This window comes from Lissotriton helveticus, chromosome 9, assembly GCF_964261635.1.
Source record: "Lissotriton helveticus chromosome 9, aLisHel1.1, whole genome shotgun sequence".
Lineage (NCBI taxonomy): Eukaryota > Metazoa > Chordata > Amphibia > Caudata > Salamandridae > Lissotriton > Lissotriton helveticus.
In genome coordinates, this window is record NC_136070.1 from 1,137,412,973 (window position 1) to 1,137,428,993 (window position 16,021).

Consider the following 16,021-nt stretch of genomic DNA (forward strand, 5'->3'; position numbering starts at 1 on the left):
GCAGGATTCCCTGCCCCTTAGTACCCTGTACTGAGCTAAGTTACCGCCCAAACGTTAGCCGTATTGCGAGCAGGTAAACATTTCCCTCTCACCGTCCAGGTTCATCGTGGCTCCTGCCCTACAGTGCTCCCCCCGTCGTTTCATCAACACTTCTCTTGAGTAATTATGGGGTAGAAAGAGACCAGGGGGCCTGGCCCTGTGCACGTTCCGGGCGCTGACAGCACCCGCTGCGCTCGCCGCTGCGCGTTCGCGCCAGCATGCGTTTTAAAGAGTTTCAAGCTAAAAGGCTAGTGCGCTAACCCAATGAAAGCGGGCCCGCTCTTACAGACGGACACCGCAGGGTTCTGGTGTTTATGCCCAGGAGAGTATGTGACTCGGATATAGCTCGACAAAGTTGATAATATTAAAAACAGTGCATTTATATTTTAAAACGATTCCCCAGTATCAGTTAGCAGCAGTGAGCACAACTCGCAGCCTGAGTGTCAGTCAAACAACAGCACCCCGCCCCAGTATTGCACACGCTGCGCGTTCGTGCCAGCGTGCGTTTTAAAGAGTTAAAAGCTAAAAAGCTAGTGCGCTAACTCAATGAAAGCGGGCCTGCTCTTACAGACGGACACCGCAGGTTTCTGGCGTCTATGCCCAGGAGAGTATGTGACTCGGATATAGCTCGACAAAGTTGATAATATTAAAAACTGTGCATTTATAGTTAAAAACGATTCCCCAGTATCAGTTAGCAGCAGTGAGCACAACTCGCAGCCTGAGTGTCAGTCAAATAACAGCACTCCGCCCCAGTATTGCACACTATATACTGAAATGAAAACTATTAGCATCAAAATTGTATTAAATGGTATCTAGGGGCCTTGTGGGAAGGCCCACTCCATGCCAGTGGACCCAGCTAACCAAGACAGGCTGGTTCTTCACTCAGAAGGACTGTGCCTTGCAACTGCACCACACCTACGAAAGACGTCTGCCCCTTCAGGCTTCCTAGGACCTCTCTTAGAAGGTAGAGAGGTCCATGTGCTTGGGAGCAATCTTTTATGACACTGGATTGTCAAGCATGGTGCACTTTCTGCCCTCACAAGAGTCCTGACACTTTGTTCCGAGTGCAGAAGCAAACAGCCTGTCTAGTAGGTGAGCAGTGCTGAGTCTACTTGTGTGCTGCGGTGGAAGACCCTTAACTCACTTTCAATGATCCCCTTTCCTGGAGAGGGATATACAACTCTTGTCCTAAAAAATTTACTTATGCTCCATTAGAATTTCTTAAATGATCCGCAATTACATTCTATTCTGTTTCTTTACTGAACTGGTCATTTCCTTTTTTTCATTTATTTTGAATCCCCCTTCTCTTAATGAATGGATTTTCTTGACATACTGCCTTTAGAATTTCTATTTGAGTACTTGATTCAAACTGTAATGATTCTGAGATTACTTCATCAGAGGAGACATTCTCATTAAATGTTTTATTAAGGGGAACAGTTGATAAAATGACCCTTTGTGCCAGAATGTTGATCTTATGTCCTGTTCTTTATGGGTTGTGCAATAAAATTGTGCTACAGGAAGAATCGTGTATGAATGATGGCGATAATTGGACTTGAAGGGCAAGTGAACTAGTGGTAGGGTGTAGGCAGCACTGAAAAAAAGCAATGCATTTTGATGATCATGGCGAATTTTAGGTTGTGTCTTAGGTTCTCTTCCAGGTGGAACCAATTTTCAGTTATGGTGGATACTGCAGGATTATGTTTAAGCTTTTGTTTTTAAAAAATAAACCTTTGTGCAATGATACAGTGATTTTGTTTTATCATGTCTTGTGGATGGATTTTTTGTCGAAGTCAATCTGGGAATTTCAATATGGTGATTTTCCATGTGTGATTTTTTTGTTTTGTGCGATCACCTTACGGATGGCAAGGAGCAGTGCTCCAGCAATGTATTTGTTTTATATTTGTCTTGACATAGGATAAAGAGGTCCGCTAAATGGTAGAATGTGCTTTTTAAGGTGAACTCCATAGTTTCTTAAGGATCTTTTGGGTCTGATTTAGATATTGTTCTTTAGTATTGTCTTGAAATGCTTTGTGATCAACAATCTGGCCCCAAAAAAGTTTGATGTAGTTAAAAAAAATGATTCAAAGATATGCCGCCAAGTCATCTTTGCAGTCTCTCACCATCTTGTTTCACACTCAAAGTGACTGGTCATAGATCCTTAATTCAAGCTGTCATTGTAGGGTCTAGCATGGAGTTAAGCAGACTGCAACTTAATTGGTGTTGTTTTCCTGCATAGCACTTTCTAATTAAGCATGTGTAGTTGTTCCTCAGTACAAACCTACCATCTGTTCACCTTCAGAAACAGATGGTATGTAACAACAAACAAAGAATTTTCTGTGATTTTCGGATTTTCTTTTAGTAATATTGAGATGCTCATAATGATATTCCGAACCCCAGTGATGAAAAAAGCATGTTTATCATTTTCCAATTCAATTTTTCAGCTTGTTACGATATTGATCGCTGGCCGTCACCATCTCCAGGGAAAACGCTAAGCTTACCTATTATGGGAGTTGTGATGAAGGTAATGGTCAACACATTTATTTTTAAAATGATTATCATGGCAGGAAAAGATTATTGGTAAATGGCATAAATTTGCTCTTTAGACATCACAAATTACCGACTGCTTAATTGACCTTCCTGTCAGTTAATTAAATTCTGAAATGTAGAATAACAATACCATTAAATATTTCACTTGACAACCAAATGATGTGTGTGCATGCATTTAGACCGTCATGAGCAACCCTGGTTCTAAGAGGACCAGATAGGCGCCAGATTTTTTTATGTCTACATAAAATACATTTATTTCCAAATATTTTCAAGCAAATTCTTTTACATAGTTATTGCTTATCCTGAAAATCTGGAAACAGTAATCCTGGGTCCAGGCTGGACACACTTTTGCTTTAAACTTAAGGTATGCGAATGTGTGTATGCGCCTCAGCTTTTGTGTGCGCCTATGTGTGCTGCATAAAAAAGAGCAGTACAAGGATACCTTTTAGGAGGACATTGCTTTAAACATCCAATTTACAGAACTATAACTTGCTCCCTCACCATGCACAGTTTTCTCATCAATAATTCTGCTGCAAATGTTGCAGTGATATTATCAATGTCATAGTAGATGTACTTTATGGGCTCATTAGGAGTACATGGCGAGGGTGCGAGTTACACTTACCTTAAGGCATGTGTTATAGTTACTTGAAATAACTATAACTGGTGAATTTGAGTGGTATTGTACATTTAAAATGGCGTGTTTTAACTGACACCTTCCCCTAACTATAGTGTCACTTTAACCTTAGTCTTTTTTTTTCAGTGTACTTCTTGGGTTTTTTAACGTAAAGTAATATTTTATCACCTTTTTTCTTTTAATATTTTTCATCCCAAAGAACATGTAATTGTAAAAACAACCACAAGAGGGCCTTGCGTTATTTTTCTACATCTTCAGGCCACATAATATGCAGCCATAAATCCAGCCCCTAGATTGCGCTGCATTCCCTGTTGTAGATCAAATGTTTGCCTGGAAAACGCTTAAAAAAAATTATTGTACGTTCCCCTGCAGTCAGAGATACGACCCATGAGACTTATTTTTTTTGTATAAAGTTGCTAAGTGGGAGGGAGCTGTAGAGCTCCCTGTAATCCCCGCCCCTTTTCTATGGACCTCACAAAAAAATATGGACTGTCACGGGACATTATGGGGCACTCTTGAAGAGGCAGTGAATAATAAATAAGCGGCTTTGCCCGTTCATTTATTAACCACTTTTTATTTTCCTTTAAAAAAAAAAAATCTGGGTGTCCTGGTCTCAGCCAGGAAACCTACTGTCTTCTTTTTTTTAGAGGGTCTGCAGGGTGTGACCCCACGGCCTGCCAGATCCCTGCTCCTGCAGGAGCTGGCTTTTTATATTTTAAAGTAGAGTGCCTGGTGCTCGCCCGGGCCACCCCACGGAGGGGGCGTTAATCATCAACAGCTAAGAAGTGGGTTAAGAAAGTAATTTTTTAGTGGATCATTATTCATTACGTGTCTTTCCTACAATAATGTTGCAACAAATGTCTGCCTTTGACTCAGCGTTGATTGGCCAGTCCCCAGCCCTCAGTGAGTGGTCACCCAACTTCGCATGACCTTCGGACCCACTTTTGTTTTTTTTTGTTTATTAATTTTACTTTGTTTTAGGGTTCACAAAGGTTACTAGGGTCCTGGACTCTTGCTGGACCTCCTCCAGGATGTGTGCTATTCAGATCTAATATAAGGGTCTGCAAACCTCGCAAAAGGTTCAGCAAGGCATTAGGACCTCTTGCCACATGTTTGCTGCCCTGTCAAGTCAAGTCAAGTCAGAGAATTTATATAGCGCACTACATACCCAGAGGGTCTCAAGGCGCTTGAGGGGGGGTGGGGGAATTACTTGTCAAATATCCACGTGGCAAATTTAGTCACCCTGCCACATAATTCAAGTGGCCCTGCTTACAACAAAACAGTGGAATAAAAGAGGAACGATAAACTTGAGTCTAGTAACTAATCATTGACCGCATTCACAAATCGATTTAAAATATTTGTTGCTAAATATACACCTGTCCAGATGTGCCGATTTTAATATGCTATTTATTACCATTTTGGAGTGTGGGAAGTGCCCTTGACTAGCGAGAAACTAAGTCTCGACTGCATCGGTATGGCCCGCCTCTCCCAGTACAATGGTAATAAATAGTAAATTAGACTCTACACATCTGTATTGTATGTGCATTTATATTTAAAACAAGTGCTTAAAGTAAGCTGGATGTAAGGGGTTAAATTTGTGCATAGAAGAGCCCTTCCGACCAGTGTTATTCTCATGTCAGTTAAACTGCACCTTAGTATTAAATGTGTGAATGTACATATCTTGCATATATAGTAAGCAGTGTGCACTGTGCATCTCAATAGATATGTTGAAACTCTGATTAAATATAATTGTGGTAATATGGTGTCTCTCAAAAGTCTAGTCTCAATTCAGAATCTGAGTGTTAGAGCAATAATTGCAATAAGCTCTCAGGCAAAAAGATTTCAATGAGAGCACTTCAGGTGGATATCCTCTACCCTAAAAGGTGGAGACACACTTGATCACAGTGCATTTGAGTTGCCTTACTTAAAGTGCTAGTCGATTGCAGTTCACTTGGCTGACCTTACGTGTTGCCTGATAGTGATTTGTGAAGTAATGGTCATTTAATTTCATGAAGCAAGTGAGGGCTTTGAAGACGCTAATAATACCGAATAGTTAAATCATTGTAATAGATTTCGGCATATAGAAATTCCACTAAATTAGATCTGCCTGCTCTTACGTGACATTATTGTTTTGCCACCTGTTGTACCCTCAATAAACATATGTAATACTAAATTAGATTTCATCTTTATTTTAAATATTTTGGATTTGTACTACCTTGGTAATTCCAGTTTTTGTTTTACTCATAGGATTTCGTGCTGCTTCACTCATAGGTAAATGAGGTCAATGTAGGTATGAGTTCAGTCAACAGAGGAGAGACGGAGAAAATAACTCTTTCTGAAAAGTGATCTGTCTCAGCCTTACTTTGGTCTACAGATACCACATATATTGCCTTGGCGTCCGCTATCATATTTGTGCAACGTCTATGTTCACCCCTAAAAGTGTGAGGCAGTGGTTAGCTATCCCAGTTCATGGTTTTAAACAAATATGTCTAGAAAAGCAGGATAGACACACAGCAGGGGATTTATGGAAGTGTAAAAAAATATATTTTCCCTTGTTTTGAAGTTATTACCATTTTGTTTTATTTGTCAGGTGCGGATTCCGACTCGCCTTGATAAGCCTGGCACAACGCAGGTAGTAGAAGTAACACAGCAGGTAAGAGGAAAAGGAACACTTTACACATCATTGGAAATATCTGTGGCTGTAGCTTTTGGTTTGAGGGGGCACTGTGTTGTAGTTTAGGACTCTTGAGAAAATAATGAGTACATTGTAGTATTTCTTGACCCGTCTGTTGCTCCCAAATTAAGCAGCTTTGTAAAAGATGTTTGAGGTGAGGCAGCGAAAAATGACTTATCTACCTTGCAACTAGAGTCTGCTATATAGCTCCTTATTGCAGTAGCAACTTTTTTCCTGTGGAGGGTTCGGTCGGGGGTGTTTATCCCGATAATTTTATAACAAAAAAATGGGTACAAATATTTGAGCACAATTACAGGTGCGTGTGAAGTCCTAGATTTTAAAAAGTCTCTTATGAAATATTTCAGTACTTTCATAGTGTAGTAATGAAGCCTAAAGCAAGGAGTTAACCCTCCCCCCCCCTTGGTAGGCGTGACTCTGTATGGTAATAATTAACTCCAGTTGGCATTGTCATCTTTTTGTGACCAGTACCCCCTTTATGCCAAGAGTTCCATACAACGTGTGAGGATCAGATTTTTCTACATTTATGTTGTTCATTTATCATGGGTGCTCTATTTTGTCAAAAATACCTCTAGTATGTTAAAGCCTGCATATTCTCATTGATGCCTCTCCTCTCACCATATGCCATGATTGAACTCCTTTAGGCCAGTACGGGCATGTTTTTCAATGGCTGGACCCTTATTACAATAGTTACCCCCAGTATTCCATGACCAGCAGCAGATTTGCAACATTGATGCATATGCTCACTTGCTCATTCCAACTCACTTCCATTCACACTCGCACACTCTCTTATACTATCTTGTACTCGCTGCCACTCATGCACACAAATATACTCGCACTGTCTCATGCTCTCAATTTCACTCAAAGGTTCTCAGTCGCTCAAACGTACTCTGGCACTTTCACACTTCCTCTCTCTATCTCTCCTTATTCACTCATTCTAACTCACTAATAATCGCCTTACCTTATTCACTTCACTCTACCTTCATCACTCACCCCCTCAATGCCCCGCTTCCCTTCTCTCATTTGCAATCAAGCTCACTTTCTTACCTCCTCACTCAAACTCAAAAATACTCATATACACGTGTACACTCACACAGTGATTGCCAAGCCTCACACATATAAACACCCTCACTGGAACTCATTCTTGCTCTCAATCAGTGATTCTCATTCAAACACTTGAAAACATTCAAACTCATACTCAAACTCACTCTTCCACACTCCCTCTCTCTCATTCACGTAGATCATTGTAACTAACTCCTACTCCCTCCCACACTCGCCCCATCTCACTCACTATCTCTCCCTCTTACAATTATTGATTCTCACTCATACTTATTTTCACTCCGATCCACCCACTCTCTCAAGCACTCACTCTCACTGATTCTTACTCACCCAGGCACACACTCAAATCCAGTTTCACACACACATATAAATGCACAGAGCAATAACAGACACTGTGCCACTGGATTCAAGCTAGCCTGGCTGATGAGGGGTGATACCCCGAAACCTGTCCCAGGATGCTTGTTTCCGGTCCAGGGAGGGCGTGCCTTGGCTGTTCGGGCTGGACTGTTCCCACTAGGCACAGGGCCAAGACTGATTTGCATATGGCTGGGTCCAAACTGGGGTGGAATGGTGCGCAAAAGAACAATGGAATTAATTCAGATCTATTGACTGGGGTGAAAGTTTGATCTGCTCTGCATTCCGTCCATCATCTGTGTGTCTTTTGCTTTCTCACCCTAAGTGCACCGGTTATGCCCAGATGTGGGTCCCGGGCTCACTGTGCCACTGGATTCAAGCTAGCCTTGCTGATGAGAGGTGATGCCCCGAAACTGGACCCGGATGCTTGTGTCCGGTCCATGTAGGACCTGGCTTGGCAGTTCGGGCTAGACTGTTTCCATGAGGCACAGGTTCAAGACTGATTTGCATATGGCCAGGCCCAAACTGGGGTGTCATGGTGACCAAAAGAACAATGGATTTAACCCATATCTATTGACTGGGGGTGATTGCTTGATTTGCTCTGCATTCCGTCCATCATCTATGTGTGTTTTGATGCCAGACAGGGCAGCAGAGGCATGAAGAAGATCTGCTTCAAGCTCTCTCCCTGCTGCAGACGGTGCTTGTATCCTAGTTCTATCAGAAGCTGAGACAGGGCTTAGGATCCTGCCCTTCTGCTGTGTGTGTATTCTCATTGACCACACGGTGCACTGTTATATCCACTGACAGCTTCATTCTAGCAGACATAATGTGCTTCCTGAAGCATGTGCATTATGTTAGCTCTCTCAACATTGATTTCAGTTGGAGTTTCAGCAGCGATCGTCTCCTCAGGATGTCCGCACTCCCGGGCAGGGGGCAAAGTCTAGAAATTATCGCCTGGGGAAGCTGAATTATTAAGGATATGTTAGTGGGCTCTCAGAGCTACGCTAAACCGCAGCCGTCTTTAAGCCAGGCAGGCCCCGACCATGCTAATTAGTTATCTATCTTGAGTAGTTTTCTCCTCGTATTTTGTTTTACTCTCCCAACTGTCGCAAATTCTGTTACCTTCAAATATTGAACCAGAGTACAACTTGCTGACTCATACGGACTCTGCACCCCTTAGTGTTAAAGATATCTCACTTGACATTCCTTTGCTTGATTAAATATTTTTGTTTTTATTTGACTTAAATGAAATATCCTTCAAAGTGCAATTAATAGTCTAAAATCCTTGCAGAAACAAGCATTTGCAATGCAATCGGTCTCGCCTTTGGGGCCTTATATGTATTTAGCTATGCAGCACATTAGCCTGGGTGCTGAAACATCTACGGTTCTTTAACATGGAGGGAAAATAAGCACCAAACTACGTGACACAGTAGGTATGGGAACACATGGACAGAAATATTGCCTTTCAGCGGGGAAATGGAATAGTTCAAAGCTCTTTTTTTAATTTAAAATCAGGGCCTTCAGTGGTCATATTGAGAGCACTGCATGGACGGATCTCTCAGTTTCAAGGCATGGCTGCGCCCCGAATTTGCAATGTCTGAGTATTCTGGTGGCAGTGCACACCAGGATTATTTGGCTGCACTGCACAGTCAGATTCCCTGGCTACAATGCAAGGCTGGCTTCCCGAGCTGCACTGCAAAGCGCCTTCGCTTAATTACTGCCAGCAACTTAATTCCTGAGTCTGTGGCATGGCTGGGTTATTGAACAACGCTGGATCTCCTAACTGCACCGGACTTCTGGGCTCCCTTGTTGCTCGTCAAACCTGCATTAATTACTTTGGACATCTGGATTGCCTCACTTTTGAGATGAAACACCCGAGCGTCCTGTTTTCCCTGCCTGCACCAACAGCTGGATTCCCTCACTACACCATACATATCCCGGCTGCACTTGATTCCACTGTCACACTGGATTCCCTGAGTGCACTGACAAAATAAATAATTCATTCACCAGACCGGCTTCTTTTAGACACATTTGATGAGGCAAATGTCCTACACTCTCAGGGCATGAGAAACCTATGACTGAAGTTGACTGACGCATTTGCCGTTGTTCTTAGCAGCAAGGCCCCTGTGCCTGCCTGCTAAGAGTTCTAGACAACAGGAGTTACTATTACGTTATACTTACGTCGGAAGAATGAACAGCCCAGCTGACATTACCTGAATTCAGAATTGCAACTGCCGATCACAAGGAGGTCAGCAGCATTGCTTAGCTGGTTGACCCCTCTTGGTATTAAAATTAACAACAAATTGTCACCTTGTTGCACTTCTCCCTCGAAGGAGGTAACTGGTATCACAAAAGATTCCGAAATGTGCGCAGAACCACAAGACGTTCAAGTGAAGCTGGGATACGAACCCAGCTCTGTATCCAAAATGATCCATTCGGTGGTTTGGAAGTCCCGCCATGCCTTTCTTATAAGCCACCCCGTAATATTATCATTTATTAAAGTTTTAATTGTGTGTATTTTTCTTTTGTTCATAGCGGCTCAGGTTGGAAGTGTTTGGAAACAGGATAAATAACAGCGCTATAAATTGCTGCCACCTGAGGTACAGTAGAAGCTGGAAGGAGCAGCGCTGATGACGTCCTCCTCTGCTTGTATGCATTGTTTTTTCTTTGAGCCCTCGTAAAAAGCTAGTTTGTTCAATGTATTTTGAAAACTCACCCGTTTTTAGCTTTTTGTGTGCCGAGTGGCAGCATGTAAAAGGCTTTTACTTTCTGGGGCATATGTTCAATTGAATGGTTTCAGCACTTCACGTCATATCAAAGCATGACATGATGCGCAAACCCATTTCTCTAGGTCCAAAGAGCCGGCGCCGCCTTTTCACACCACCCAAAATATGATTTCATAGCACTATCACCGCCACCAAATCGCCCGAGCCGTGATTGTTAAATGTGTTCTGCAGAGGTAACTAACTAGCTCTGAAGTTTTAACGTGATTAATGAGCTAACAGCACGATGCCAGGATGTGTCACTTGTGGGTCAGGGGTTCGGTTCTGCAGATTAAAAAATAAAGCACATTATTACGAACAACAAAAATGTTATACCAAACTGAAAACTGAACTTGAAACAAAACTAAAACTAACTTGAAATTTCAACTCCCTTAACGTGGCCTATTGCATCCTACTGAGGTTTCGGCTCAGCTGGGATCCGGTTGCTCTGCTTTGCAGACAACAATAACAAAGCGATGGGGAAGGGGCGACATGGGCGGTTGCTGAAGATAAACCGGCACGGACAAAAGCATAGTCATGTCAATGGATTGAAATAAATATAACATTTCAAAAACAGTCACTGAAAGTCTCCGCTTTCATTTCTATGACACTCCGCAAACCAAAAACCAGACTCGAGAGATTTTAGCGACTGCTGGACGCATGTGCAACATAGCCATCTGGACAGGTCAGGCAAAATAAAGTGCGTGACTCAGCCAGCCAATCCCTGGTGCAAACAAGCATTTAGAAATGCAAAAGGACTCGTATTAAGCGAGACCTATTCCATAATAAACAAAAGTACGGGCGTCGTAGAAGGCATGATTGGGAGTGGGGGGGAGGGAGTGGTGGTGGACAGAGAAGTTACAGACTGCGGGAGGGAAGGGGCGGCGGCAAAGGAACAAGAAAGTTTGGAAAGTAAAGGGGCAGATACCTATGGAAGGAGAACAAGCCGTGAGCGTGCACGCTCCCGAACTTCTGGTTTCGGGATGTGCACGCTCACGGCTGTCTTGAGGCGGGAGCGGTGGCAGCAGGAGTGGCGGCGGGTGGCAGCAGAAGTCAGGAGTGGCGGCTAAGGCCGCTGATGCTGTAAGTGGGGCATAGTGGGGGGGGCGGTGTGTGTGTATGTGTGACTGTGTGTGTGTGCGTGCGTCTGTCTGCGCGTCTGTCTGTGTGTGTCTGTGTGTATGCGTGTGCGCGTGTCTTCAGTTGGCCTGCATAAGCGCGTCCACAGACAAGAAACGCCGCGCGTGCCCTGCTGTGTCTCCCTTCAGAGCCAACTCCACGACAATAGGTCGAGAGAGCTCGACCTAAATAATTAAAATGTATTTAAAGAATGCTCCATGAACATTAGGGAATGGACAGTGCTACACCTGTTTTTCATTTTGCAGTACCACATTTGAACGTGTAAATCGTGTTCACTTTTGAGAAGAATGGGACTATTAGACTTGTTAATGTATTTATTCACTCCTTATTTGTATATTAAAATGATTAAGTGAATGAGTGTTGAAAAATAGTTCTCCTTGTCACCTACTTTTGATTTTCTTTTCTCAGACAGATGCTCTAATATCTATTACTTTGCCGACCGTTCATGAAGTAGATCTTTTTAGGTAAGATATTTATCAACTAAGCATTCCATGTTTGTGAGCAATGTTTTTCTTTCAAAATATTAGATCAGCAGCACAAATGAAAGTGGTAAAGTATCAGTCATCAGTGCAATTTGTAAATTCGTCATATGGAAAAAACATTTTCTGTCCTTGTCTCTTCTGGTGTTATTTTGCTTTAAAGAAGAATACTAATGTTGCTTTCATATTAACATTGTTAATCTTAACTACTTAAAAACAAGCAAGATAATCCTGTACAAGTGATTGCATAATATAGTTATTTAAAAAAATACAATTGTGGGTTTTGTAACGTAAACTGGTGACTTTTTGAGTAAGTCCTACCCTTTGGGGTTTGTGGGGCAACTTCAACATCAATATGTACATTTGGCAGGTGTGGATCCCCAAGCCCTCTCGTTTACTCAATAGACAATGTTTTTCTAGAAGATTAACCCTCAGAATTCAGGACCCTAAATGCTGATGCGTTCCTGCTTCAGTGTTCCATGTTGAGACTGGGCTAGGAAAGCCCCGTATATTTAAACCTATGTCCAGATAATGGCATGGCCGATTAGTGTAGCTTTTCAGACGGTCTGATCAGTAAGGGATTGCCTATTATTGGGATTTCTTGCAACTCTGGACACTTAGTGAGTACAATTTACACATTTTGGGCAAGATGTATGACCGTTTTTTGCCGTCGCAAACGGGAAATCGGCCCTTCTGTGACCGCAAAATAGGTCTGCCCTATGGACAAACCCTATTTTGCGAGTCAGTAACCTATTCCCATCGCTATTAGGAAGCGGCTTTTCAAGGGCGTCCCTTCCTAATAGCGAGTCGTACTGCAATGTACGAATGTTTTGCAACTGCAATTGCGGGCGCAAAACACGCGCAGTTTACCACCCATTTCAAAAGGGTGGTACACCACTCGCAAAAAGGGAGGGCAGTGAAAATAAATTTTAAGAGCAGCAAGTGGTCCCACGGACCACTGCCTGCTCATAAAAAAGGAAACAAACGTTGCATTTTTCTTTTCTAAAATGCATCCCGTTTTCCTTTAAGCAAAAGGGGCTGCATTAAAAAAAAAACTTCTTTATTTACAAAGCAGTCGCAGACATGGTGGTGTGCTGCCCCCAGCAGGCCACCATCCCTGGGAGTGCTAGCCATTCCCAATGGGGACACAAATTGCATCTGCCTCATGAATATTAACTAGGCAGGCAATTTGCGACCTCCATTAAGAATCGCAAACAGTGTCGGAGACTCTGTTGTAAATTCCATTTTACGAGTCGCAAATTGCGAGTTGCAAAATGATACAATGTGCGACTCACGAATTGGAAGGGTTGAACATCTAGCCCATAGGCTCTTAGTTGTGTCCTGTGCTTTGGGAACCTGAAACATTAGCTACACCAGCTATGCGATATCCCTAGTCCAATAGACCTCTATAAAAAACATAGTGTAAGGGTGAGGTCAGCCCATCTAAAGTCTAGGAAAACCTACAGCTTGGAGGAAGAGATTAAAAAGAATGCCTTGTTTCCCAGCATTCGTCAGTCGGATACGGTTCATCTTTGTACATACCATGAATTTCTGGGTCAGTGGCTGTGACATTAATTGTAGACCTAGACAAAGCTCCCACGCAAAATAACATTTCCATTGCTTTTTATAGATTAATCCCAGGATAACATATACAACCAAGTGGATAAGGGTGTAATGGGGAGACAGACATGTGGCTGGAGACCGTCTCTTCGGCAGCCATCCACAATACATCTGAAAAAGGTTAGAAGTCTGAGACAGAAAAATGATCTGTCTACCTTCCCCTCTTGCCCCTAATTACAGTGTTTTCATGCCTTGTAGGTTCTACAAGTGCAGTGGTGAGTTCCCTGTAGGTTCTACGGGTGTAGTGGTGACTGCCATGTAAAATGAAGTGAGACTAGAATCTTCAGTCTCGTCTGCTTTTTTACACATTTTTTTATCGCTTAGGCTTAAAAGCATAGTCTTCTGGTAGCCTCCTAGTGAAGAGTAAAGGCTAATGAGCATAGATGAGTAACCGTAACCACCTCAACGCAACTATTCTAGGACAAAAAGGTACATTGAACCATGATGATGATTTGGATGTTCTGAAAGTCGTTTTTGAAAATACTAGCTTGTTAAGCGGAAGTTTGATTCTGTTGACAATAGTACCAGCACACGTCATAAAGTTGTGCTACTGTCAACAACCTTCCTTTGTTGTTTCTGAGATACTTTCTGACATCCAGCAGCGTGTAGAAGGGATGCCTGTTGTTGAAACTGGAATTGTCTCCTCAGAGAACTAATCTACTTGTTAAGTGTAAGACTTTTGGAAGGAACCTGTGAAGTATGATGCCTTTACCCTCATCTACACAACTAACAGATGGCCCATTATAAAGTAATCTTATTTACAACGATGGGGGTTTAATGACATGTCAATGGAGCTGACACATTTTGTGCCATGTTAGTTTAGTCCTAAAGAACCTTTACTGGTTACAAAAACCTTTTTTAATTTGTAAATATGAGATAAAATCAGTGATCAAACAGAATATACACCCTGGGATTTGACTATTGATTAGGAGAGATGTTTGCAGTGGAATTATCAGCACACCAGATTGCCGAGCCACTCTCAGCCTCAGCCTTGACTCCAGAAATGATGCAAAAGGTTCCCTTCACAGAAAGCACATATTTCGCTTCTTCGGCCGAGCTCAGATAAGGCGGAGCTGCAGCCAGCTATTCATACGTGTGCTGTGTGATCCATCCAAAGAAACCGTTAAGGCAAATGTTGCTATCATGCAATAGCTACGGTTTATCACCCTATAAAAAGCTTTATGGTGCTAGGACATCAGAAACTCACTAGCGATGTTGGAAACATTAATCTTGTTTTGGTTGACCGTTACATGCTTAACTGCTTTTATTTTTGCATTCTGTATGATTTTCATGCATATTTTATAAACTAGAAGGTGTTGCAGGGATTCTGTACATACACAGAACTATGCACAGGAATATGGGACCTTTGTGTATAGGGGCTATGCCTTCCTACTGCCTTAGTACCCACAAGCCCAGGACCAATGAGCTATAGTGTCCAACTCGCTCTCCTACCCAAATAGAGAGAAGCAAATGATTAGACAACCCAGAACACAACACTTTCTGCTCTCAGGAATCATGGTGACAAGACGCACCTTTTTCCTTACAATCTCGCACCAGTCCACGATAAATCTGACCGAGGCACAAATATAGTTTAAAATATTTATTTTAACTAACATGCAGTATACGTGTCACAACAAGCAGAAACATGCAAAACAGTAATACAGTTCGCATCGTAGCCAGTCCATATATCATGAAGGGAGATGTCATTGTATAAAGACAACGGATAAAATAACTATAGTGCCTAAACTCCCTCCCCTTGGCTAGGTTATTTATTATTGTATAATACAAGATCTCTGGGTTTTGTTAGAAGACCCCATAACTTAAAGCATAGATGGGATTACTACATTGAAACTGTGTGTTGCTCTTCGCCTGGAAAGGTCACTCTCCAAGTGTGTGTCCTAAAACCTGCATCCCCGTAATATCAAAGCACGAGTCTCCAGCCGCAGCTTTAGTTATATGTTTTGTGTAGGTGCTAGGGCCTGACCAGAACAGAATAACAAGGGGCATTGTTTATTTTCCTTGTACACAATGTTCAGACTAAACTCCAGGAACAAGCAAAGAATGAATACAGCTGGCAGTTCTCATGTGAAAGGCATAAACGGAGGCTTAATAAAAATTATGTAGTAATGTGCGCAAAAGCAGCATCATGGCAGCACGAGCCATGCTAACTTACTGATGTCAACAATGTCCCTATCAACCACGTGAGAGAGGAGGATTTAAAAAAACAAATTTTAATGTAAATTTTTTCCGATTTATTAGTATTATCTTTGAGTGTGTTATTCATAAATGAAATATTGTTTGCATTGCCACTGTGTCCCCGTACTTATCTAGAGTGACTGATAGTAGCCTGAAACCACGGCCTGCGCAAGACTGCACATTGAGCTTCTGTTGGAGCTGTGGTCCAACCAGCTTTCTTATTCAGTGTAGGTGCGTTGAACTTAGTCCTTGCAGCAGGGTGTTAGAAATTCCAACCCTGCGGGCCCCTCCAGATTTCATGTCAAGCCTGCCTTGAAAATGTAAGAGATATGACCCATATAAGATATGGCCTATATTGGTTGTTAAAGAAGTGAATCTTCTGTTTTATTAGGACAGGATCACATATTTTTTTTCAGTTTTTACACATTTTCAATGAAGCACATCGGTAGAACACAGTCTATAATGTAATAGCTCTAAACATTTCTTATGAGAACTAAGC

At 42.2% G+C, this 16,021-nt stretch overlaps 1 protein-coding gene across 2 annotated transcripts in view; it reads left to right on the top strand.

The window, feature by feature from the left end:
* DENND6A (DENN domain containing 6A) overlaps positions 1-16,021 on the top strand; it is a 412,594-nt gene that overhangs the window by 248,348 nt on the left and 148,225 nt on the right. For both annotated transcript variants that reach the window (XM_078661568.1, XM_078661567.1), the window contains exons 7-9: positions 2,481-2,560; positions 5,811-5,873; positions 11,636-11,691. In XM_078661568.1, coding sequence (XP_078517694.1) covers positions 2,481-2,560; positions 5,811-5,873; positions 11,636-11,691 — 199 coding nt within the window. The remainder of the gene's footprint in view (positions 1-2,480; positions 2,561-5,810; positions 5,874-11,635; positions 11,692-16,021) is intronic.